The following is a 25,559-nucleotide window of genomic DNA, read 5'->3' as shown; positions in this document are numbered from 1 at the left end:
TTCCCTCTCTTCCACCCCTGCAGGCCTTCTACACAGCTGTCTCCTTAAGACCTGGCCTGCATCCTGTCCATTTTTCAGTTCTTATTTTGTGTCCACTCTTGTCTCTGAGGTTTTGTAATTCTGCCGCCTAGAATTATTTGGCTCAGGACTGGTAGAGGGAAAGAAAGACTGCCCTCATGCAACATGAATTCTCCAGGACTTGCTTTGTTTCTACCTGAAATCATAGGCTGGAGATTACTGTACTCCAACAGGGAAGCCCAAAGTTCTTTCAGGCCCGTTGCCATGGCCACTAGAACAGTAGTCCAAACGGGCCATCAGTGACCCATTGCTTTCTCACCATAGCAGAAAGTCTATATGCATTATTAAAAGTCAAATAATGTTATATTTCCCCTCTGTTTTCTAACTCAACTACTTTTCAATATTTGTCTTTCAGTTCACAAGAGAGTATTCTACAATTTCCAGCTCATTTTCATGGGCAAATGCCATCAATGTTTTATTCTCACTGAGATTTTAATTTGCATTTCTTTGATGTTGAGCATCTTTCATGTAATTATTGACCATTCATAAGTCTTACCTTGAGAAGGGTCTGTTCAAATCTTTTGCCCTTTTTTTTTTTAAACTGATTTTTGTCATATTACTGAGGTGTAAGAATTACTTACATATTCTAGATATAAATCCTTTGTCAGATAAACATTTTGCTCATCCATTCATTCTTTTTTTTTTTTTTTTTCCCAGCAGGACATCCGTGCATTCTTTTTTTTTTTTTAAAGAAATTCACATTCTTATTTATTGATTGACTGATTGATTGATTGCTGTGTTGGGTCTTTGTTTCTGTGCAAGGGCTTTCTCTAGTTGTGGCAAGTGGGGACCACTCTTCATCGCATTGCGCGGGCCTCTCACTATCGTGGCCTCTCTTGTTGCGGAGCACAGGCTCCAGACGCGCAGGCTCAGTAATTGTGGCTCACGGGCCCAGTTGCTCCGTGGCATGTGGGATCTTCCCAGACCAGGGCTCGAACTCGTGTCCCCTGCATTGGCAGGCGGATTCTTAACCACTGTGCCACCAGGGAAGCCCCCATCCATGCATTCTTAATGGTATTTTTGTGAGGAGCAAGTGCTTTTATTTTTGGTGATCTCTGATTTATCAATTTTTTTCTTTTTTAGTTTGTTCTTTCTTTGCCTACCTTATGATGATGACACTTTATCCAATGTTTTCTTCTAGCATTTTTTAAAATAGATTTTGCTTTTAGATTTAGGTTTTGAGTTAATTTTTTTGTCTGTATGGTGTGACTTAAGGATGGAAGTTTATTTTTTTCCCCATATGAATATCCAGTTATCCTAGCATCCTAGCTAATGGAATTCATTAGCACATTTTTAAGGAAACTATTGACTGTGTATATGTCTTTTCCTCCCTTTGGCTGTTTTTTCAAAATCAAACTTTTTATTCTGAGATAATTGAAACTTCACACTTCATAAGCCATCTTAAGAAGTCACACAGAGGGATCCAGTGTACCGTTTAACCACTTACCCCAACGGTAACACGCTGTACAACTATAGTACAATGTCACACCCAGGATACTAACATTGATACAGTCAAGATGCAGAACATTTTCATCACAAGGATTCCTCATGCTTCCCTTTTATAGCCACACCCATTTCTCCTCTACCACAGGAAGCTTTCCTCTTAATCCCTGGAAACCACCAATCTGTTCTGCATGTTTATAATTTTGGTATTCCAAGAATGTTTTATAAATGGAATCATATAGCATGTAACCTTTTGTTTTTTTTTTTCACTTAGCATAATTCTCTGGAGATTCATCCAGATCATTATGTGTATCAAGTTACTTCCTTTTTATTGCTGAGCTGCGTTCCATGATATGAATATACCACAGTTTGTTTAACTATCCCCCTGTTGAAAGAAATCTGGTTTCTTTCCAATTTTGAGCTATTATGAAGAAAGCTGCTGTAAACCTTCATTTACAGGTTTTTGTGTGAATATAATTTTTTATTTTTTCTGGAACAGTTGCCCAGGAGTTCAAATGCTGGGTCATATGGTAGTTGATGTTTAGTTTTCCAAACTATGCCAGAATGTTTCCAGAGTGGCTTAACCATTTTCCCTTCCCATCAACAATGTATAGTGATCCAGTTTCTCTCTATCCTTGCCAGAATTTTGTGTTGCCTTCATTTTTAATTTTAGCGATTTTGATACGTGTTTAGTGATATCTTGTGGTTTTAATTTGAATTTCCCTAATTATAAATGATATTGGACGTCTTTTCATGTGATTATTCGACATCTGTACATCCTCTTTGGCGAAGCATCTCTTCATGTCCTTTGTCCATTTTCTCATCGTATCCCATCATATCAAGGCTACATACTATCAAGTATGATTTCTGACCATTGACGTTGACGTTAATCACCTGAGGAAGTGTTTATCAAGTTTTTCCCCTATAATGTTACTCTTTTCCCCTCTTTGCATACTTTACTCTTTGAAAGAAGATTACTATGTGTGGACCACACTTAAGGAATGGGGAGTTATTCTCTCCCTCTTTGAGGGTAGAGTAGCTACGTAAACTATGTGAAATTCTTCTGTAGGAGAGATTTGTCTGTTTTCCCCCATTTATTTATTTATTTGATCATTTATTTATATCACTGTGGACTTGTGGATACTTATTTTATACTTTGAGTTATAATCCAAAACATTTTAATTTATTTTGTGGCTCAAAATGTTCCAGATTTGGACACTGGGAGTTCTTTCATTTTGGTTTCTGTGTCCCTTTGACGTACCCCATTGTCGTTGGTGGAGAGAGTGTGTGTGTGTGTGTGTGTATGAACACTTATATGCTTTCCGGCACTGCAAGAAGCTCCAGTCTTATCTTGTATATTTCCTGCTCCAGTCTTAGAATCAGCCATCTCTCCAAGGAGCCTTGGTTCTTCTTATTGGAGAATGATACTGGAAACCAACATCTGGGCACTAGCTATGCTCATTGTTTCTGGGATGTCGTTGCTTCTAGACCCTCTCAGCTGACATAGCAAGGGAATGTGTGTGTATACTAACCCGCGTGTCTATAAATATTGCCATATGTAACCATCTATATCTAAATAAAGCTAAACATGAATTTATACTAATTTCTCCAACTTTATTCCATTATTACATGTATCATTCCAGCCTTCTCTCCTGTTTATCTGTAAATTCCCACACCAACAACAAGATTCCTGGCTCCTACCATCCAACATCCTTTTACTTACTTGCTTAATTCCTATATACACGTAGAGCAGTATCAGAATTCATAACTTGTATCCTTGTGGGAAGCAGCTTTATAAACTAGACTGCAGTGCTGGTGTACAGATCCTTCTGCCTTCAGTCCTACCAACTCTACTCGTTCCAGAGTTACTTAGGTCAGCACTGCCCCCCACCCTGCAGTGAGGTGGTTTCATCCATTTGTAAATACTGTTAGATTATTTTTTCACAGTCTGCATTCTTTTTTTTTTTTATTTTACATCTTTACTGGAGTATAATTGCTTTACAGTGTTGTGTTAGTTCCTGCTGTACAACAAAGTGAATCAGCTATATGTACACGTATATCCCCATATCCCCTCCCTCTTGAGCCTCCCTCCCACCCTCCCTATCCCAGCCCTCTAGGTCGTCTCAAAGCACTGAGCTAATCTCCCTGTGCTATGCAAGCTTCCCACTAGCCATCCATTTTACATTTGGTAGGGTATATATGTCAACGATACTCTCTCACTTTGTCCCAGCTTCCCCTTCCCCCTCTGTGTCCTGAAGTCCGTTCTCTACCTCTGCTTCTTTATTCCTGCCCTGCCACTAGGTTCATCAGTACCGTTTTTTAGATTCCTTGTATATGCATTAGCATACGGTATTTGTTTTTCTCTTTCTGACTTACTTCACTCTGTATGACAGGCTCTAGGTCCATCCACCTCTTTACGAATAACTCAGTTTCATTCCTTTTTATGGCTGAGTAATATTCCATTGTATATATGTGCCACATCTTCTTTATCCATTCCTCTGTGGATGGACATTTAGGTTGCTTCCATGTCCTGGCTATTGTAAGTAGTGCTGCAATGAACATTGTGGTACATGTATCCTTTTGAATTATGGTTTTCTCAAGGTATATGCCCAGTAGTGGGATTGCTGGCTCATATGATAGTTCTATTTTTAGTTTTTTAAGGAACCTCCATACTGTTCTCCATAGTGGCTGTATCAATTACATTCCTACCAATGGTGCAGGAGGGTTCCCTTTTCTCCACACCCTCTCCAGCATTTAGATTTTTTGATGATGGTCATTCTGACTGGTGTGAGGTGATACCTCATTGTGGTTTTGATTTGCATTTCTCTAATGACTAGTGATGTTGAACATTTTTTCATATGTTTGCTGGCAATCTGTATGTCTTCTTTGGAGAAATGTCTGTTTAGGTCTCCCACCCATTTTTGGATTGGGTTGTTTGTTTTTTTGATATTGAGCTGCATGAGCTGCTTGTAAATTTTGGAGATTAATCCTTTGCCAGTTGCTTCGCTTGCAAATATTTTCTCCCATCGTGAGGTTTGTCTTTTTGTCTTGTTTATGGTTTCCTTTGCTGTGCAAAAGCTTTTAAGTTTCGTTAGGTCCCATTTGTTTTTTTTTTGTTTTTATTTACATTTCTCTAGGAGGTGGGTCAAAAAGGATCTTGCTGTGATTTATGTCATAGAGTCCTCTGCCTATGTTTTCCTCTAAGAGTTTGATAGTGTCTGGTCTTACATTTAGGTCTTTAATCCATTTTGAGTTTATTTTTGTGTATGGTGTTAGGAAGTGTTCTAATTTCATTCTTTTACATGTAGCTGTCCAGTTTTCCCAGCACGACTTATTGAAAAGTCTGTCTTTTCTCCACTATATATTCTTGCCTTCTTTGTCAAAGATAAGGTGATCATATGTGTGTGGGTTTATCTCTGGGCTTTCTATCCATTGATCTATATTTCTGTTATTGTGCCAGTACCATACTGTCTTGATTACTGTAGCCTTATAGTATAGTCTGAAGTCAGGGAGCCTGATTCTTCCAGCTCTGTTTTTCTTTCTCAAGATTGCTTTGGCTCACAGTCTGCATTCTTTCCTGGGATCTTCCAAGAGGGGTTTTGTTCTTGTTTTTCTTATAGAAGTACAGTTTCTCAAGCACCATTTGTTGAAAAGGTTATCTTTCCTTCATTGAATTGCTTTTAAACCTTTGTCAAAAATCAGTTGGCCATATTTGTGTGGGTCTGGTTTGGATTCTGTATTCTTTTTCATTGATCTATGTGTCTTTTCCTCTGTCAATACAACTCAGTCTTGAATGCTGCAGTTATGTAATAAATATTGAAATCAGGCAGAATGATTCTTCTCAATTACTCTTTTTCTTTCAAAACTGTTTTACCTATACTAGTATCTTTGCTTTTTCATATAAATTTTAGAATAATCTTGTCTATATTACAAAAGATTTTGATGAGGTATTAATAAGAATTGTATTAAACCTGTATATTAATTTGGGAAGAATTGTTATCTTTACTATTTGGAGTCTTCCAATGCATGAACACAGTATGACACTCCAATTATTTTGATCTTTGATTTCTTTCATCAGCATTTTGTAGTTTTCAGCATGTAACTCCTATACATGTACAACTAAATATTTCTCTCTTTTTGAGTGATTATAAATAGAATTGCAGTTTGGTGTGCACATGTTCAATGCTAGTGTGTAGATATACAACTGATTTTTGTATGTTTATCTTGTATCCTCTGACTTTGATGAACTTACTAGTTTTAGGATTTTGGAGGGGTAGATTCCTTGTGATTTTATGCATAGGTAGGTATGTCTTCTGAAATTAGGGACAGTTTTATTTCTTCCTTTCTGATATGTATAAATTTTATTTTCTTTTATTGTCTTATTACGCTGGCTAGAACTCCCCATGTTAGTTTGAGTAAGAGTGGTGATAGCAGACATCCTTGCTTTGTTCCCAGTCATAGGGGAAAAGCATTCAGTCTTTCACCATTAAGTATAATGTTAGCTATAGGGATTTTTAGATTTTTTTTTTAATCAAATTGAGGAAGTTACTCTCTATTCCTTGCTTGCTGATAGCTTTAGTTATCAATGGGTGTTGAATTTTGCCAGATGCTTTTTCTGCATCAATTGATATCAGCATATGATTTTTCTTCTTTAACATATTAATATGATAGATTTTATTGATCAATTTTCAAATATTGAATTAATCTTGCCTCTCTGGAATAAAACCCACTTGGTCATAGTGTATAATTCTTTTTATATATTGCTGAATCCTGTCCTCTAATATTTTGTTCAGAGTTTTTGTGTCTGTATTCATGAGGGATATTTGTCTGTAGTTTTCTCTCTCTCTCTCTCTCTTTTTTAATATTATCTTTGACAATATTGAATTTTTCACATCTAGAAATTCCATTTGGTTTTTTTTTAGTATCTTCCATTTTTATCCTCATTTTCCCCATGTTTTCCTTCACATTTTGAACAAATGTCTTGTTTACTCACCATCATCTGTTATTTCTGGACCTCTGTCTTTTGACTGATTTTCCTTCTGGTTATATAGGTCCCATGTTCTTGCTTTTTTTTGTACATCTGATATTTTTTTGTTTGAATGCTGGTCATTGTGAGTTAAGTTGTTGAGTGATTGGATTTCTTTTAAAAGTGCTGGCCTTTTTTGTGGCAGGTAGGTAAGTTACTTGCTGACTTGATTGATCCTTTCAAAGTTTGTTTTTGTATTTTGTATTTTGGAGTCGCTAGCAACCTTTAGGTATAGTTATGTCCTACTACTGAGGTGTGACCTTTTCCTCCCATAATGCACTGGGTGGCCAATGAAATGTCTACATTCCAACCTGTGAGAGTTTGAATACTTCCCAGTCCTCTGTGAGCTTTGGGAATTGTTCATCTTTCCTCTTGTTTGCCATGCCTGTGGAGTTCCAGCTTACTCGTGCACAGTATTCAGCAACAAACTCAGAGATGCATCATATCTCTGATGCTCCTTTTCTGAGTGGCTCTACCTTCTGTAGTGATCTGTCCCACAAATTACAACTACCTCAGCCTCCACAAATTCCAGTTACTCCCCACATTTCAGTGAAACCATTGTGTTCTAAATTGGTTCAGAATTTAGAATGCCAGAGTGGTTATGGTACTCAGCTGTTTGTTTGTCTCCTCTTAGCAATCACAGTCATGCACTGCCTGTTGTCTAATGTCTTAAAGTGTTTTTTGAAATATATATTTTGTCCACATGTGTAATTATTTACAGTGGGAGGGCAAGACAGGTTCCAGTTGCTCCATTGTGGCAGAACTTCCAAGTAAGTCATTAGATTCATTTCATCTAGAATAAAATGCTTGTGAAGTATGAAGGAGTTATACTTACAGTACCCATTCCAGTGCCTGGCACATAATAGGCTTAGATTTAATACTAGGTATTATGATTATAATGATTTTCATGGATATCATTTGGTGTGGGCTCTATTAACCCAAGGATGTACTGACAGCAGAGACTTCTGACTTCTTATCTTTTTCATTTTAATTTATCTGAGGAAAGCATACCGAATTAAACAGTACACTTGTAAATTTGCATAAATACTACCAAAGGTGATACCTACTATACAGATTGCCTCTTAGAAAGTAGTAGATTGAAAAGCAATAGGAAAAGATTTAAAGTTCAGACTTTGATTTCCAGCCTTAGTCAAGTAAAAATTTCATTTTGTATTCTCTTTACAAATGTTATTCAAGCACACCGGTGATTTAAAAGTAATTGATTTTCCCCACTCAAATAAAAAAGTAAGCAACTCAACGAAAAAGTCATCTGGCTTAAGCCAGCAAAAGCATAAAGATTTATTAAGTAAACTATGAGTGGAGAAAGGTGATACAATGTACTAAGAACTCTTCTACTAAAATTAACTAGAATGCATATTGCTTGGAGATGGAATGGTGAGGTGTTGAAATGTATGTAAGAACATAATACTCCTAATACAGAGAAACATAAGTGAAACCAAAATTAGTCTCTATAATTCGTAATAAATCTTCAGTTACCTTGCAAAGTGCATGATCACTGTGAGGCAGAGAAGAGCAATCATCTTTGGAAGTCTTCTGGTTGGAAATTTCCTTGAGTGGCTCCATCATCAGAATCACCCCATATGCTTACCACCAGCATGTGACACAATGAAGTCCTCAACTGCAAGCCAGTTGGGGGTAACTGATTCAAGTAGAAGTGTAGGCATGTTAGTTTGTAAAATGGGCCAACAGAGTAAATCTAAAGGTATCTGTGAACTGTGCATTGCTCCACGGTTCTTCGAGAGCACATATGCTGTGGAAAAATAGCTGCTAGCTATTTGGGCTCCTGACTGGCATGGAGTTTTATCATAAACTAATGTCATTGAATCCCAAGTATAGCTCTAAGAACACTGTGGTGATGAAAGCCAGACTGGGATAGGTTTGGGACTCTCTCTGGGCCATGGTTCTTTGGTTCCTGGGTCTTAGATATTTGATGAATGTCTACAGAAAAAGTTCATCCTATTTTCTCCTGCCCTTCTCTATTCCTACCAAGTCCTTCCAATCCAGTGAGTCCCAAGAAGAGATAAATCTAAGGATCTTAGACTTCTCTCAACTATATTAGAGCCACTTAGAGGTCCAAGAGCCAAAACATGTATTAGGGCTTCTCTGAACCTGAACTTGGCATTTACCTCCCTAGGGAAGCTCTGGACCAGAGCAGGACTGGGGGGGCTGGACCGACAGCTCTAGAACTGCCCAAAATTTAGGGAATTAAAAGGGTTTGACAGACATTAAACTTCTGAAGCAGGGTGGGGCTTTTGAGTTTTGCTAGGCTATAGAAGTAGGGAGAAGTCAGGCCATTTCTATAGCTGTTGCTGCAAAGGTAACAGAGCATCTTATTTCAGAATTTGCAGTATTCAGATTGCCAGGGAAAGAAAGCTATTGTTTAGTAAATACCTCAATTAAGCTTGTCTTCCTAAATGGATGGAAAGCAGTACTGATGTGTGTATTTGTCAAGGCCTTTGATTTCATCCTTTTATCACTTCTCAGCACATTCTTGTTTATATGTCTCTGCAACTAGTCTACCATGTAATGCCATTTGTAATAGTTTAGTCTATGCCCTTTTCCAGTCAGAGTGATTGCCCCATTAATAGACAGAAAACCTTTGAAAGAGGTTAGTAAGAGGCAATCAATTTCATGTCTTTCCTATTGATATAAATGACTATATTTATTGCAGGAAACAAATTCACTTAGACACTACTGAATTATAAGCAATCTAGTAGGACCTAGACGTAGTAAATGTTTTATTTGACAGATTTTACTTTAAAAATAAAATAGTCTGCTGCCAGGTATGAAAAAAGTGTGAAGTGAAACAGACGTGAACTATTTTAATTTGAGATTCTGCCTCTAAAATGGTCTGTGAGTGACATGTGGTTTTATAAACACGAGGTAAACCAATGGCAGATAGAAAAGCTCTTTAATACTAATTAAGTAAGCCTGGAAGTAATTACCCAAGTGTACACTGAAATATTGCCTTTGAAAATGGACAGAATATTTGATTTTGCTCTTTTGTTTTAGTCGATGACTATAGCAATGCTAGGAATTTTAAAAATATATATATATCACTTTTTACATTTATCTAAGCAAATGGAGGTATATTTAAAAGTTTTCTTTTTCTCATTTTCACACTTTTAAGAAAGATTGCCTCAATTTGAAGTATCCTCTCTTCAGCTTCGATGTGATATCTTTAAGAGGTGTACCCATTTTGTATTGACTCATACACACGCTTTTAAATCACACAAAGATGGCTTTGTTTGTGTAACTTCTAATAACAAGCTATTTCTTGTAAGTTGGTCTTTGGACCACAGTGATATCAGCCCATGTTCTGGTTTGTTAGTTTAAGCTAGGCTTTCTCTGAGGGGGACAAGGTTGCCCCCAAATGTTGGGTGTAGCAGCGTCAGGAGCCCCAGGTCACGGTTTTCATTATGGGGGAAGGACGGACGGACTGGAGCAGATGTGAGCTTCCCTCGGGGACCATTTCCCAGGGAAGATTATTTCAGGACTGGACTCACAACTGTCATTCCTTAGGGGGCCCTGATGTTCTCCCTCAGCATTTCAATCCCTCCCAGAAGCATTTCCAGGGATTTGGAAAGAGGAGTACATTTTCATAATTGACTCAGGCTAGGCACACGTCTGTGACCTAGAACTATCCAGAAAATTGTCAAATGTCCAGGCTTACACAATCAAACACTTGGCTGCCAAAGAAAAAAATCATAAACTATGAGTTTTTTGGCTTTCCGGAGTTTCAGAAAAACAAATAAGAAGATTCAGCTGACTAAATCCAAAACAAAATATATTTCTTTAGTAAAATCAGGAGCCCAAGTTTGTTTTTCGATTAAACCTCGAAAGGTTTATTCAGATATGGGAATCAGCTTCAGATAACGAATTCAAAAGATTAAAGGAGATTCTTTTCACCAGTGCCATTTCTTTTTCTTTTTTAAGCTTTACTTAAGTAAAGGATCCCTTGTCTGGAATTCTGGGAGAGTTCTACACTTTATACAAACAGCCAATTAGGCTGCATTGCAGGAGGTCATGACCCCAGCCTTAGATCTTTGCTGAGCCAGAGAAGTGACAAGTGACGGGGGACGGAGCCGCTGGGGGCAGCTAGCTGGCTCACTGCCGCTTTTCTTTATCTCCTTAGGTGAAGAGTGTGACATCGACATCGATGAATGTGACAGTAACCCCTGCCATCACGCCGGTACCTGCCTGGACCAGCTCAATGGTTATGCATGCCACTGCCCACGCGGCTGGGTGGGAGCAAACTGTGAAATCCGTGAGTATTCTGCCGCTCAGCCACCGTGACTTACCGTTACATTTTCATTCAGTGAGAAGAGGATGCGCCAGCCCCACAGCACTCACAGGTGAGGCATGAGGCCCAGGGGGTACGCTGAGCGCCCCCGTGCCTCCCGGATCCTAGTTGCGGGCTCTGGCTCACTGTGTTATGCTGCTTCCCCTCCTTCCTGAGTCTGAGTCCAGCCTTCCCACCAGGATGAGAATCCGCAGATGTCATCCAGAGTTCGCGGCCGCTAAGACAGCCAAAAATGTGCTTAGCAGAGAAGCATTAGAATCGCATCAGAAAAGAGAGTCTTTGTGTCGAAAGCATTAAGAAAAACCACACAGAATGTAAATTCACCTTGCATTTTTTGTCTTCAAGTGTCTTCAAACGTATTAGGTGCCATCAATTGCCTGGAGAAAAGTTCCGCGAGGATGAGCATAAGAGAAAATCTGAAAAATACTTTGAGCTGCTCAGAGCGAGGTGTTCTCTACAGATGGACTCTCAGAAGTGTGACAGTGTCAGGGTCAGGATTTTATATATGAAAATCATGTATCTACTAGGACTGAGGTGAAAATGAGAACTGCCCTGGAACTGGGTTTTCATTGTTTTGTAAATCGCTAAAAACTCAGTGTTGAAGTGTGTTTTCTTCTCGTTTAAATTAGTCAGGGTAGTTGGGTTTGGCTGTGTCATACAATCTCCCTCCTGGGCCCTCTCGCCCACCCCCTTACTCTTCATCAGGCCAAGGCAGCTCATCTGCTGTGTGAGTTTGGAAGGAGACAGCTCAGTATACATAGCCCTGTCCGCCTGTCTCCCTCTGGGGCTCGCCTGTCTGCTGCCTCTACTCCTCCACGCTGTAAATGTTTCAAGAATAGGCCCCTCACCGGTGGTCCAGCACCGCCTCTGGCTGCACGGGCTTGTCTGATTCTTGGTGTGTGTCTCAAGTGGGGCATGGCCAGTAACAGGAAACCTGCTTATCCACAAATATGGACCATATTCTTCAACATCAACTTGACCAGTAATGAAGGTGTTATTTGGGCTCCTTTCTGCTCACTCTTTGTCTTTCATCTCGGCTCAGGACTTCAGAGAGGAAGAGAGTAATTCCTTTTAGGTCTCCCCCTCATCCTTTCCAAATACCCCTATACAGAAAGGTTTTAGGACCAGCGGTTCTTGCTCACGATGGCTGAGAAACACTCTATTGTTGAAGGAAGGGAAGGAAAGGGATTCCAATGGTTCAGATGCTCAGAGCTGTGAATTGATGCAGGATGTTAAGACTAAAGTAGGTATAAGATGTTAAGTCCAGTCTGGTGAGATCAGTTGGTGGGAAGGATCCCAGATTTGGGCCAACAGGACCTCGGTTCTTGCCCTGGCTGTGGCACTTATTGTGTGGCTGCATTTAGTTGTGCTGAGTCTCAGTGTACTTATCCATAAAATAGGACCAGTTTTCATTATAAAATTTGGTAATTCTGTGAAATGACAAATTTCATGCCTTGGGGCAGAGGAATATCTATGTATAATTTTAAAATCCTCGGTGTGAAGATAAATATATAGGAGAGTATGGGTAAGAAGTCAGAAACACAAAGGATGCCCTTAAGAAGTTTTGAAGTAAAATCTTATAACTATAAAAAAATCTAGTTTTACTTCCTTCTGGTAATGGATAAGATAGGCAAAAGATATACAAGGATGGAATAATAAGGACAAAAGTTGGCTTCATGGTCTAGCTCTGTCATGGACAAATGTATCTCAGCCTTGTCTTTCTCACTTGTAAAACGGTGATAGAAAAGTTGCTGTGAGGCTTAACAGAGGCAAATTTGTGCAGATCTCTGCTATGCAGTAGGCACTAAATAAGTGTTAGCTGCTGCTTCTCTTTCCTTCTGCACTGCTGTAGCCCTTATACTATGAGCTACTCCTGGCGAACACTAGCCTTTGGCACTTGTCAGAGGGCACAGGCCACTCTGAGCAGCTGGGTGTGATGGGACCCATCACAGATCTCAGCACACACCTGGGTTCTCTGTTCACCCAGAGTAGCACTTTCCATTTGATGATCTCATTTGCACCCCTCCATTTAGCCAAAGGTGTTAAAATAAATGTCATCACAGATTAGGCTCTACTGGGTCCCAATGTTGGATGCTTCCGTCCTTGACCTGAGCATAAGAACGGAGAATAAGCATATAAGGTTTGTGATAACACACAGGTGGAGCTGGTGGCCAGTGCCAAGGGAAATGGATCTGAATCAGTGGAATGGATTCAAAGCAGAAGTGGCAGCAGAGTTCGGACTGTCAGTGGGCAGAGGAGATATAAGAGGTCTCCTGTCCTGTGTGAGCCATGGGACCTATGGTCTCTGAGGTTTCTTTCTAACCCTGAACATCTATGATCTTCTGAAGTGGCTAGAAACCAAGAGGAGGGTGCCTGAATGACACAAGGTCAGGTTGGTAAGTCTCAACAGGAAAGCTCAGATGTAGCAGAGAAGAGGGAGAACCATGGCCCATGTAGCTCCATAGCGTGGTGGGCTCCGAGTTGTCAAAGGCAGTAATGGGGCCTCCCACCAGCCTGACCTCTGCTTCCTGAGGCCATTCACCTGCCCTCCTTTCTTGTTCACTACACTTTAGTCACACTGTCCTCCTTTCCCTTCTTTGAGCAGGTCCTGTTCATTCCTGCCATCAGGGCCTTTGCCTGTGCTGTTCCCCATGCCTGGAGCTCTCTTCTTTGCGATTTTAGCACAGCTGTCTCCTTCTCAGCTTTTAGGTCTCAGCTTGAACGTCACCTTCTCAGATGCCTTCCCTGACCACCTGTATTTGTTTCCTACTGCAGCTGCAATGAATTACCACAGATTTAATGGCTTAAAACACAACATGACTGTCTTCCTTCTGGAGTTTCTAAAGAACCTTCTTCTATGTCTTCTCCAACTTCTAGAGGCTGCCTACCTTCCTTGGCTCATGGCCCCTTCCTCCATCTTCAAAGCCAGCAATCACGTCTCTCTGACTCCTGCTTCCATTGCCACATTTCCTTCTCCAGATCTCTCACATCCCTCTTTCACTTATAAGGACTCCTGTGATTACTTTGGGCCCATGAAGGTAATTTAGGATAATCTATCCATCTCAAGACCGTCAGCTTAATCGCATCTGCAGAGTTCCTTTTGCCATGTAAGGTAGCATAATCAAAGATTCTGGGGAATAGTATGTGTTCATCTTTGGGAGACCATTATTTGGCCTACCATAGCACCTTATCAACAGTGTTTCATTACTCCCATTTGTTCTTAAAAATTATAACATTTGGAGATGATTTAGCGTTACTTTTTTTCTGTTACAGCATCATCCTAATCATTATAATAAGTATTCGCATGAATATAACTTAAACTGATTAAAGGGGCAGGATTTGGTGGATAGAATGGGCGCTGCTCTTAAGAACAGGAATCTGGGTTGGTCCTGCCACCCAACCCATCACCAGCAGGAGGAAGGTCATTTTCTCTCTCTGGAGATCAGTTTCTTCATCCGTAAAATGAAGGATTAAAGGAAATGGTTAGTTTTCTTCCTTCCAGCCCTAGCATTGTTGGATTCACCCTCAAAGTAGTGTCATACTCTGCCAGGAAGCACAGATTATAATAAGGCAGACATATCCTATTGCCTTTTCCTTACAGAACACCATAGGATGTTTCCTATTGCACGTGGAAAAGAGAAATTCAGAAATTCATAGAATACGTGTGTGATACTCTCAAACACACACTGAGAGTTCGTGCAGATTCCAGTGAAGGAAGGGCTCTGCATGTGGAAATGAGTCTACTTTGTCATCAGCCAACACTAGGTTCAGAAACCTCAATGGGATTTACATGCAAATTAACACCATTTTAGTGGTGCCATGGCTCCCATTCCTAATGTTTACCCTAATAATGGATAGTTATTAGAAATTTGCCCTTTAGAGTTATTATCTGGCCCCCAATCAGTAATAAGAAGCAGAAATCTAGCAGACCACACATATTTATCAAAACCATCAAAAACATTGATCCAGAACTATCCTAAAAGGATCATGAGAGTAGCTGTGGTGTTTTATACATATTCTGAGGCAAATGCAAACCCTAAGTTCTAGAAACTAACAAAACAAGCCTGGTGAAGTTTTAATTCTGACACTTGTTCTTAACCACCTTTGGACTGATCAAAAAATTTTGGGAGGATTTTAATAAAACTTTTGCTTTCCTAAAATCAGAGTCTAAAATTCAAAATTCTTATAATTCTCTACATAGTGGAGTGTTTTGTATCATTTGTGTTGGAGCTTTAAGGTCTATACAGTTAGAGTTACAGACAGTCCTGCTGACTGAGAGTTGGCTAGTTCTATATACTGAGCAGTTGAATCTATGGTTAAACTATTGAATTAATGACATTCTGCAGTTGAGAAATAGGGGAACAGGGCATCTTGGATTTATGCATTCAGTGAATAATCAAGGCCCTCTTATTGTCAGACATTAAGCATAGTGCCCAGGAAATAAAGATTAATGAAACAGCTCTTTCCTTCAGGATCTCCTCATCCAACGGTGGGTCTTAATATGTGACGGGAGTTGCTGTGAGACTTCGTGCAGGTAGCTCCAGGAACCCAGGGAAGGAGCCAAGTTGGATAGCTTCTTCTTCCCAAAATGCATGGAATTTAATAATGCTTGAAGAAACCCATCAAACAGTTATGTTATACGAGCAGTCCTTATCGTACAAATAGATTCGGATCTTTTGTTCTCATTTTTGTGTAAACCAGGATTTTTAAAAAACAAAACTAATTTGGGATTAACATATGCACACTGCTGTATATAAAATAGATAACCAACAAGGACCTACTGTATAGCACAGGGAACTATACTCAATATTTTGTGATAAACTATAAGGGAAAAGAATCTGAAAAAGAATATATATATATATATGTACATACACACACACACACACACACACATATATAAAACTGAATCACTGTGCTGTACACCTGAAACTAACACAACATTGTAAATCAATTATACGTCAATAAAAAAGAAAACAAAATAAAATTAATTAATCTTCCTCCCCATGGAGACTCCCCACTTCACTCCCCAAAGGTAACAACTGTTACCCATTTATTGTGGATTCTTCCAGATGCTTTCAGTCACTGTAGAAGTCCCATTTTCTCCCATACAAATGGGACTCTTCTATGCATACTGTTCAGCGTCTTGCTTTTATGCTTAGTAATATATCTTGAGTGTTTATCCATGTTGGCTTATGCAGATCTTCCTCAATTTTTTTAACACCACACAGTATTTCCATTTTTTAGATGCTCTATAATTTATTTAATCATACCCTATTGATAGACAGATAACTCATTTTCAGGTTTTTGGTATTAAAAACAACAGTAGAGTGAAAATTCTTATATATACATATTCTTGTGTGAGAATATCAGTAGGATAAATTCTTGAAAATGGAATAGTCAAATTAAGGGGTCCTTGAATTTTTCATGAGCATTTATTTATATATTGGCTCTTTGCCAATACAACTCTTCCTCTTGGAAGCAATGGTGTTGGGGGCCGAAGTTGACTCGCAAGTCCCACTTAACCCACAATTACCTTACTAAATACTTTGAACACCAAGGCTGCATCCTCCGCTGACCTCTTGGGAAGCGATCGTGGCTAGATGTGGGGAAGCAGCCTGATTATGGGAAGGACGTTACTGTGGAGTTGTGCGGTCCTGGTTTTGAATCCCAGCTCAGGTACTTACTCCTGGTAAACAAGAGCTCTGAGCCACAGGCCTTGATAAATGGGATAATACATGTGAATAACATAGTGCAGTACAGTGCCTGGTTCACAGTAAGTGCTCAGTAAATGGTTGCCTTAATTGCTATCATCAGTTGTCACTCTCTGAGCAGTGAGCAGCCTCTGGGTGTCTATTCAAAGTGAAATTTCCCCGCCTCTGATGGAATATTGATAAATCAGATGTTTTTGAGATAACTACTGATTTTCTAAACATACTGAATATTTTAGGATAATAGGCATTCTATAGATATGTAGTTTTATTGATGTAATTAGACCTTGACTTTTCTGTTCCAAGGTAGATACAGGTATTCCATGAGGGGAACCTTCCTCCTCCCTTCCTGAAGGGGCCTGATGGATGCATATAGCAGAGGGAAGTGTTTCTCAGGGCTTTTGACTGCAACCCACAGTAAGAAATATGTTTTGCATTTTGATGCGGCACATAACATACAGTGTCTCTCCCACACACACAAAACGTGAAGTAGTACTTACTTTACAAGTGTGACACGCTTTTATATGGCTTTCTAAACTTTTTTTTCTAATGCAGTCTGGCCCCAGTACATTGATTTTCACATTGTGCAATATGGAAAACATTACTTATTAAGTGTTCAGAGCCAAAGTGTGTGGTTCAAATTCAGGTTCAGCCACTTATTACATGTGGAAACCTGGGCAAGATTCTTTTCCCTTATAGGTTATTACAAAATATTGAGTATAGTTCCCTGGGGTATACAGTAGGTCCTTGTTGGTTATCTATTTTATATATAGTAGTGTATATATGTTAATTCCAAATGAGCTTTATTTTTTAAAAATCCTAGTTTATATCAAAATGAGAACCAAAGAACCGAATCTATTTGTACAGTAAAGACTGCTCATATAACATAACTGTTTTGATGGGTTTCTCCAAGCATTATTAAATTCCCTGCATTTTGGGAAGAAGAAACCCAAGACAACCAACTTTGCTCCTTCCCTGGCTTCTTTGGAGTCCCAGCTGCTTCCTGTATAAAAGGGAGATAGTAACAATGTCCACTTCAGAGCATGATACGAGGAATAAAGGACCTAACACACTTAGAATAGTATTCAGCACACATTGAACTCTCAATAACCGTTTGCTGTTATTAACCAAAATGCTGAACAAAATAATACAACTGTCTATTTGATGTCGCCACTTGGGTGTGTTAAAGGCACTTCCAATTCAACATGTACAAAACAAAACTCATAAGCTTCCACTCAAACCTGGTTGTCTTGCCATGTCCCCTGCTTGCCTCTAGCACTTCATCCATCCAGGGATGCAAGCCAAAGGCCAAGAAATTTGACGCTACCTTTGTCTCTCCTCACTGGCCTCTACAAGCTGCATTTAGTCTGGTGAATTCCACCCCTAACTCACACCCACATTCCTTCACCTCTCTGTCTCCACCCCTCTCACCCAGGCCAAACCACCACCAGCTCTGCCAGATACCGCAGTAGCCTCTGACCTGGCTTCTACCCTAGCCGCTCAAACCCTTTCTTCATATACAGCCAGAAGCAACCTTTCTTTTCTTTTTTCTTCCTTTCTTTCTTTTTAATTTTCCAAAAGTATTTTACCTTTTCATTATTTAAAACATTTTTTCATTGTGGTAAAATACACATAACTATCTTAACCATTTTTAAGTGTAAGTGCATTTATATTGTATACAATATTGTAAGTACATTTATATTTATATTGCAACCGTCACCACCATCTTTCCTCAGAATTCTTTTCATCTTGCAAGACAAACTCTACACCCATTCAACAGTGACTCCCCATACTTCCACCCCTCTCTCCCCCAGCTACCTTCCCTCCCTCCCTCCTTCCTCCCTCCCTCCCTCCCTCCCTTCCTTCCTTCCATCACCCCGCCCCTCTCCCCAGCCTCTGGTAACCACCATTCTACTCTCGGGGGTTTTTTTTTCCTATATGTTGCACATATAAGTGACATCATGCAATATTTATCTTTCTGTGTCTGGTCTATTTCACTCAGCAGAATGTCCTCCAGGTCATCTATGTGGTCGTAAATGGCAGAGGCATCTTTTCAAAGTGCAAATCTGAACCCTCAGACCCTCCCTCCAACCACTGTTTCCATCCTTGCCCACACCAAGTTGCTGTTAAAATACATTAATGACTACAGACCGAAGGCCGCACTCTTGCCTGTGGGACTGGGAGGGCTGCTGTACGCTGTGGGGCGGTGCCCCGTCTTCACTCAGGCAGCCTCTGCCTTGCTGCCTTGAGCGGCCACCCTCCTCCTTCCAGCTCCTCCCTCTGCTTTCCACCTCCTCCCAGGTCTTTGCCTGGGACAGCCTTCCCTTTGCTGTTCTCGATCCCTGGTGAATATGCACTCACCCTTAGAGCCACGCTTGCCGTGGACCCCCATCACAAGAGATCTCCTGATTCCCCGGTTAGATGGCGATTCCCTCGTCCCCTCTCGAAGCAGTGCCACTCTGGTCCCTCACGGCTTAGCACACCTGGACTTAGCCAAGTGGCTTCGCCCACTTTTCTCTCAGTTTTCTCTTGCTTCGTATCCCAGGCACTCAGCACAATGCTCAGCATATAGTAGGTGCTTATTGATACTGGTTCAGTGATGGGATCGCTAGGAGGGAGGTGAGCTGTGCCTTCGGTTCCCTCCGCTCCTGCATCTTCTGAAGGTTAATGAGAGTGTTAACTTTCTTCAGTCTCATTGACTGTTTTGATTGTCCACGTAACTTACAGCTACAGAAAACAAAGAAATTTGAAATCCCGCCTCACAGTTATTCTAGCCCACAGATGGTTCAGAAATTATCTAGCTATCTAAGTGACATCTACCCAAAACAGACATGCATTCCTTTACTTTCAGACTCTTTTTAAGTCTGAAAAAGACTTAAAGGTAGGTGGACAAATTAGTCTAGCTAGATTCAGCTGGGTAAGTGAAAACACAGATACGGGAAATGTATTTTAGAATTAAATTTGTCTATCGAGTGAGGTCTCTTTTTGGTGGAGTGGAGGGGGTCGGTGGGTCTGGTTTTATCCTCAGCTTGGCCGCTGACTGCCTGTCTTACCTTGAGCAGAGGCTCTGAATCCAGCCCCTACGTAGCTCCTATTTTCGTACCGATTGAAATGTTAAAGCCGAAAGCACTTTAGAAGACGCAAAACCTCAAACAGATTGAGTTTAAACCGAAATGCAAATGCTCCCTGAGACCCAGAAGTGCGACATTTTCCCTGAACAGTTTGTGTGCGTGCGTTCCTGGTCATGCACCTGCCGGGGCTGGTGAGGTCATCCCTTGCAGCGTGCTCTGGTGCGTGATTTTCCCCGAGCCCTGCCGCGGCCACCATAGTCAATGATTCATGCCCCGGGGCTCCCCGTATGCGGCAGAGCGCTGACTTACGGACCGGGAGGTGGCAGCTGCAGCCACCTGCTGCAGATACGTTTGCTGCCTCGCAGACCAAATGTTGGATTTATTCAGATCCAGCTTGCCTACTAACCCGCCTAGCGTGCAAAGCAGCCACATTCACTTATCAGACAAGTTTTAGATGACAATAGGGTGGAAAAAGCAAAGGGCAGGGGCAGGGAGGAGAAACAGAGGTTCAGGAGAAATTTTGAGAAAGTTTTCCCAAAAGTCCAAACAGCTTGAAATTCAGAGTTTGGGGAAATAGAGCAGATGGTCAGAAATGCAAGAGATTTAGGCAGCTTATCAGACCTGGGGCAGTGTGCCGAGCACGTAACCTGATACAGTTGTTTTTCTGCTTCAGTGGCCGTGTGCGGTTGTGCACTGGCTGTGTATACACAATCAGTGTGATGTGTAAGCTATTGACACGAAGGTGTGCATTGACCATAGGAACTCATCAAGAACTTGTGTGGTTGCCACAGTGATCAGATCCGAGCGCTCCGCCGAGCTGGAGTAGAAACAGTATTGGCCGCCCTCGTGACAATGCTCAGTGAGTGTTACAGCACACCCTGTGAGCTCTGGACTCCGGCCTACAAGTGAATTTTTCAGAGAATGTTGAAATACTTGGAAATCAAGTGAGTCACGCTTCTCTTTTAGCCAGAAAGATGACTTGTCTCTCTCCATGTGCACCAGGTTACTGCCAGATGAAAGGGCTGCCAATCCGGGACTGAGTCTTGGTTTCACAAAACACCGCCTCTCTTCCATTGCGACCATTTATTTGCAGTGATGTATGTCGTTGCATCTGCCTGTGTGTGCGTTGGCTGCACGGGCTTTGTGATCAGGAAGGCAGGCTCGAGTGGCAAAACCAGACTTTGAGGGGCTTGGTGTAAAACTCAGGAGCTGGAAGATCTGGACACACACTCAGAAGTCACTTCATTCATCCCGTTCTTCTCAAACTCTCAGGAACCAGCCAGACTCGGGACACGGGTCAGTTTTGCATTAGGCTTCTAGGAAAAAGGTCTGCACACTCGGATCCTTGTTTGGGTGTTTACCTGTGCTCTTGTGCAGATCGTAACTTTTCAAGGGAGAGAATAGCTGATTCTGAGACTCCAGTGTCACTGAAGATGTCGCTAAGATGAGAGTATGAGGACCCAGAGGTGACAAATACTCTCACCTAAAGTGGAACAGTGGAAAGAGGCCTGAGGGTTTCGCAGGAAGACAGGCCCATTCCCACCCACCCCTGAATCCCATTTCCAGGCACCCAGAGTCCTAAGGTGGAAATCGTGGCCTGGAGGTGATGGTGGTGGAGGTGGCGGTGTGAGTGAAGTAGAGAAGGCATCCTCTTTCCCAAGTTCAGTTTCTCTTTGATCTTATCTAGCCCTTTTTAATCTTCACAGCTTCCTTTCAAATCCTGGTCACATTATCTGAACCATTCCACTTGTATGCAGGTCTGTAAACAGGACATAATTAGACACTCTTGACCTGTGCCAGATACAGAGATTATGCCCATGCATCCACTTTTTTCCTGCCCATCCAGGTTGGTGTTTTTGGAATGGGCACAGGGCAATGCTCGATAATCCTCAGCTCAGAGTGTGGGCCTCAGAGGATAGGACCCTCCTCCTCTGTATGCTTCCCTCTTCCACCACCAGCTGCTCCTCTTTAGGGACCACCCACCGTGAGCCCAGCAGTGGACTTTCTTACTTTTCTTTTTTTTTTTTTTTTTTTTTTTTTTAACATCTTTATTGAAGTATAATTGCCTTACAATGGTGTGTTAGCTTCTGCTTTATAACAAAGTGAATCAGTTATACATATACAATATGTTCCCATTTCTCTTCCCTCTTGCATCTCCCTCCCTCCCACCCTCCCCATCCCATCCCTCTAGATGGTCACAAAGCACCGAGCTGATCTCCCTGTGCTATGCGGCTGCTTCCCACTAGTTATCTATTTTACATTTGGTAGTGTATATATGTCCATGACACTCTCTTACCCTGTCACATCTCACCCCACCCCCTCCCCATATCCTCAAGTCCATTCTCTAGTAGGTCTGTGTCTTTATTCCCGTCTTGCCACTAGGTTCTTCATGGCCTTTTTTTTTTTTTTTTTTTTTTTTCCCCTTAGATTCCGTATATATGTGTTAGCATACTGTATTTGTTTTTCTCTTTCTGACTTACTTCACTCTGTATGACAGACTCTAACTCCATCCACCTCATTACAAATACCTCCATTTCATTTCTTTTTATGGCTGAGTAATATTCCATTGTATATATGTGCCACATCTTCTTTATCCATTCATCTGTCGATGGACATTTAGATTGCTTCCATGTCCTGGCTATTGTAAATAGAGCTGCAATGAACATTTTGGTACATGACTCTTTTTGACCTATGGTTTTCTCAGGGTATATGCCCAGTAGTGGGATTGCTGGGTCGTATGGTAGTTCTATTTTTAGTTTTTTAAGGAACCTCCATACTGTTCTCCATAGTGGCTGTATCAATTTACATTCCCACCAACAGTGCAAGAGTGTTCCCTTTCCTCCACACCCTCTCCAGCATTTATTGTTTCTAGATTTTTTGATGACGGCCATTCTGACCGGTGTGAGATGATATCTCATTGTAGTTTTGATTTGCATTTCTCTAATGATTAATGATGTTGAGCATCCTTTCATGTGTCTGTAGGCCATCTGTATATCTTCTTTGGAGAAATGTCTATTTAGGTCTTCGGCCCATTTTTGGATTGGGTTGTTCGTTTTTTTGTTATTGAGCTGCATGAGCTGCTTGTAAATCTTCTCTTACTTTTCTTGACATGTTTTCTAACTTACGCTCACAGCAAGCTTATAGGGTATATGTTGCAATTTTCATCTTATAACGGAAGAAATCGAGGCTCGGGAGGTCAAGTAAACGTTGCAGCTGGGATTGAAAGCAAGGTCGGTGTAATCCCAAGGCTCACACCCCTTCTGCTAGTTATGCTGGAACATAATCCCATGGGTGTTTTCTTCCAATGACTTATTGCTTACTTTTTAATTATTACAAACGGACTGCATTCTTCTCTCTTTTTTTTTTTTAAAGTTGGAAAAGACTGAGACGTGTAAAGAAGGAAATAAAAATCCCATGCAGGCCTGCTTTTCAGAGATCACTGTCGTTAGCACACTGCTGTGTGAGGCAGAGGCTAAGAACTGGGACCCAAACTTGCCAACATGCTCACCCGGGAAGTGACGTCAGCTTCCTAGACATTGTCTGTAAAGTGGGGAGAAGGAATGATAGGTCTTCCGGGGGTTGTGATGATTAAATGAGATGTTTTCAGAAAGCTTAGCATAGTAAGAAAACAACAAATGTTCATCATTGCTATCACTCCATCCTGAGCTTTTCAGTAAGGTAGACGTTGGAAGCTCATATGTGATTGTACTCTACAACTAGGTTCTGCTTGGTAACCCTTTTTTTTTTTTTTTTTATTCTTTTGCTATTTGGTGAATATCTGTCCGTCTCGCTAAGAGTTGAATAATTAGGTTGTTTCCCATTTTTGCACTTTTATGAATTGTGTTGTCTGTTGGTGGGGTAGAGAGAGAATATGGGGTTGAGAGACTCTAGCTATATCTATAACGTTTTATTTCTTTAAAAAAAAAAACCTTTAAAAAAATAAAGCAAAGAAGGTCAAATAGGAACATTTATTAACTTTGATGAGTACGTAGGTGTCTGTACTATTTTCTGAACTTTTTTCTAAATGTGTGATGGTCGATAATCTAACATTTAAAAATTGTGCTGCTGAGATGAACATCCTTGCACCCAGGGCTTTATGCATTTATAGGACCATTTCCTCAGCATAAATTCTGAACAGTGAAATTTCTGGGTCAAAGGAAACTCCATGCAGTCCGCACAGGGGTTGTGTATCCATTCACACAGTCCCCATTTCTGTACCTCTGTCAACTGTGGTTATCAGAATTTAAAAATAATATTTGGGAACTGATATAGGAATTGCATTTTTAAAAAATAATTATGAAGTTTAACAATTTTCTACTTGTATTTCCTTGGTGAATTCATTTTTATATTCTTGGCACATTTTTCTATGGCATGTTCCTGCTTTTTCTTAATGACCTGTAAGAGGTCCTTATATAGTAAGGCCTTTGGTCTGGATTATCCATAGAAAACAATTCGTTCCCGATGTGAGGACAGGAAAGTGCTTCCCATTCAAAAGGCCACACCTCATCCGCAGCCGTTTGCTTATTTCTGCCTTCAGACCTCCAGTGGAAGTCCGGGCACGTGGCAGAGAGTCTCACCAACATGCCCCGCCACTCCCTCTACATCATCATCGGCGCCCTCTGCGTCGCCTTCATCCTGATGCTCATCATCCTGATTGTGGGGATTTGCCGCATCAGCCGCATCGAGTACCAGGGCTCTTCCAGGCCGGCCTACGAGGAGTTCTACAACTGCCGCAGCATCGACAGCGAGTTCAGCAACGCCATCGCCTCCATCCGGCATGCCAGGTGGGCGGCGGGGGGAGGCAGAAGGGAGGTGCTGCTTTCACGTGTGCATTCTCAGTATCAGGGTTATATTATGAACAGGACTTTACATCCGCAAGGAGGGTTTCAAAGAATAAAACATAAGCTCAAGGTAGTATTAGGGGACCGGATAATTAGGCTGTTTCGTAAGCAAACCCCTTTAATTTGCTGCTGGCTTTCTGTTTTCATTGAATACATTCGTTCATTTTGTGTCTGTCTCTGTTATAAATATCTGACTCTTCATCACTGTGTGTGAAACATTTTTTTTTTATAGTTTATGATCTCAATTCATTTTTTGTTTCATGCCTTATTATGCTGAAGTGACTGCATCTCCCATAAGAAGTCTAAAGTATAATACTGCTAGAGTTGCTTCATTTCGTGACTTAACGATACCTTCAAGAACCCGAACTCCCTCTATTTCTCCATTCATCATAATTGGCTTTTTGATATGGTCTCTTATACGTGTTCACTTCTTTATCACTACATTACTACCTAGACAACAATGTCTAGCAGTTGTGAAACATTTTTGGGGGGAGATGTGTTTAGCTGTGTTGTTCTTCTAAAAGTCACTGTGAGTATAAATTACCCATTTGATTTAAGGGCTTATTTGAAGAAAGTCAAATGATGGTCATTCGGCTGTTAGAGTTCGTATTGTATAAAATAGTGTCCTCTCCTGGAGGAAAGGCTCCTGGAGAGACAGGAATTAGTGTGGTATCATAGAAAGAGCGTGAGTCTGGGTGTCGGAGCGACATCATTAAGCCTGACTGCTCCATTACCTGACTATTTTATTTTAATTTATTAATTAATTAAATTATTTATTTATTTATTTTTGGCTGCGTTGGGTCTTCGTTGCTGTGTGCAGGTTTTCTCTAGTTGCGGCGAGCAGGGGCTACTCTTCGTTGCGGTGCACGGGCTTCTCATTGTGGTGGCTTCTCTTGTTGCTGAGCATGGGCTCTAGGTGCGCGGGCTTCAGTAGTTGTGGCGCACGGGCTTAGTTGCTCCGCAGCATGTGGGATCTTCCCGGACCAGGGCTCGAACCCGTGTCCCCTGCATTGGCAGGCGGATTCTTAACCACTGCGCCACCAGGGAAGTCCCTGACTATATTTTAAA

General features: G+C 41.0%; 1 protein-coding gene across 1 annotated transcript in view; it reads left to right on the top strand.

Annotated features, from left to right (window-relative positions):
• Positions 1-25,559, top strand: part of DNER (delta/notch like EGF repeat containing) — a 326,447-nt gene that overhangs the window by 294,625 nt on the left and 6,263 nt on the right. The window contains exons 11-12 of the mRNA XM_082464617.1: positions 10,704-10,835; positions 24,188-24,434. Of these exons, the coding sequence (XP_082320743.1) occupies positions 10,704-10,835; positions 24,188-24,434 (379 nt within the window). The remainder of the gene's footprint in view (positions 1-10,703; positions 10,836-24,187; positions 24,435-25,559) is intronic.

The sequence above is a fragment of the Balaenoptera physalus genome (genome assembly GCF_965194825.1).
Source record: "Balaenoptera physalus genome assembly, chromosome: 6".
NCBI lineage: Eukaryota > Metazoa > Chordata > Mammalia > Artiodactyla > Balaenopteridae > Balaenoptera > Balaenoptera physalus.
The sequence above is the reverse complement of the archived record's forward strand: the minus strand, read 5'-3'. Positions and strand labels throughout refer to the sequence as shown.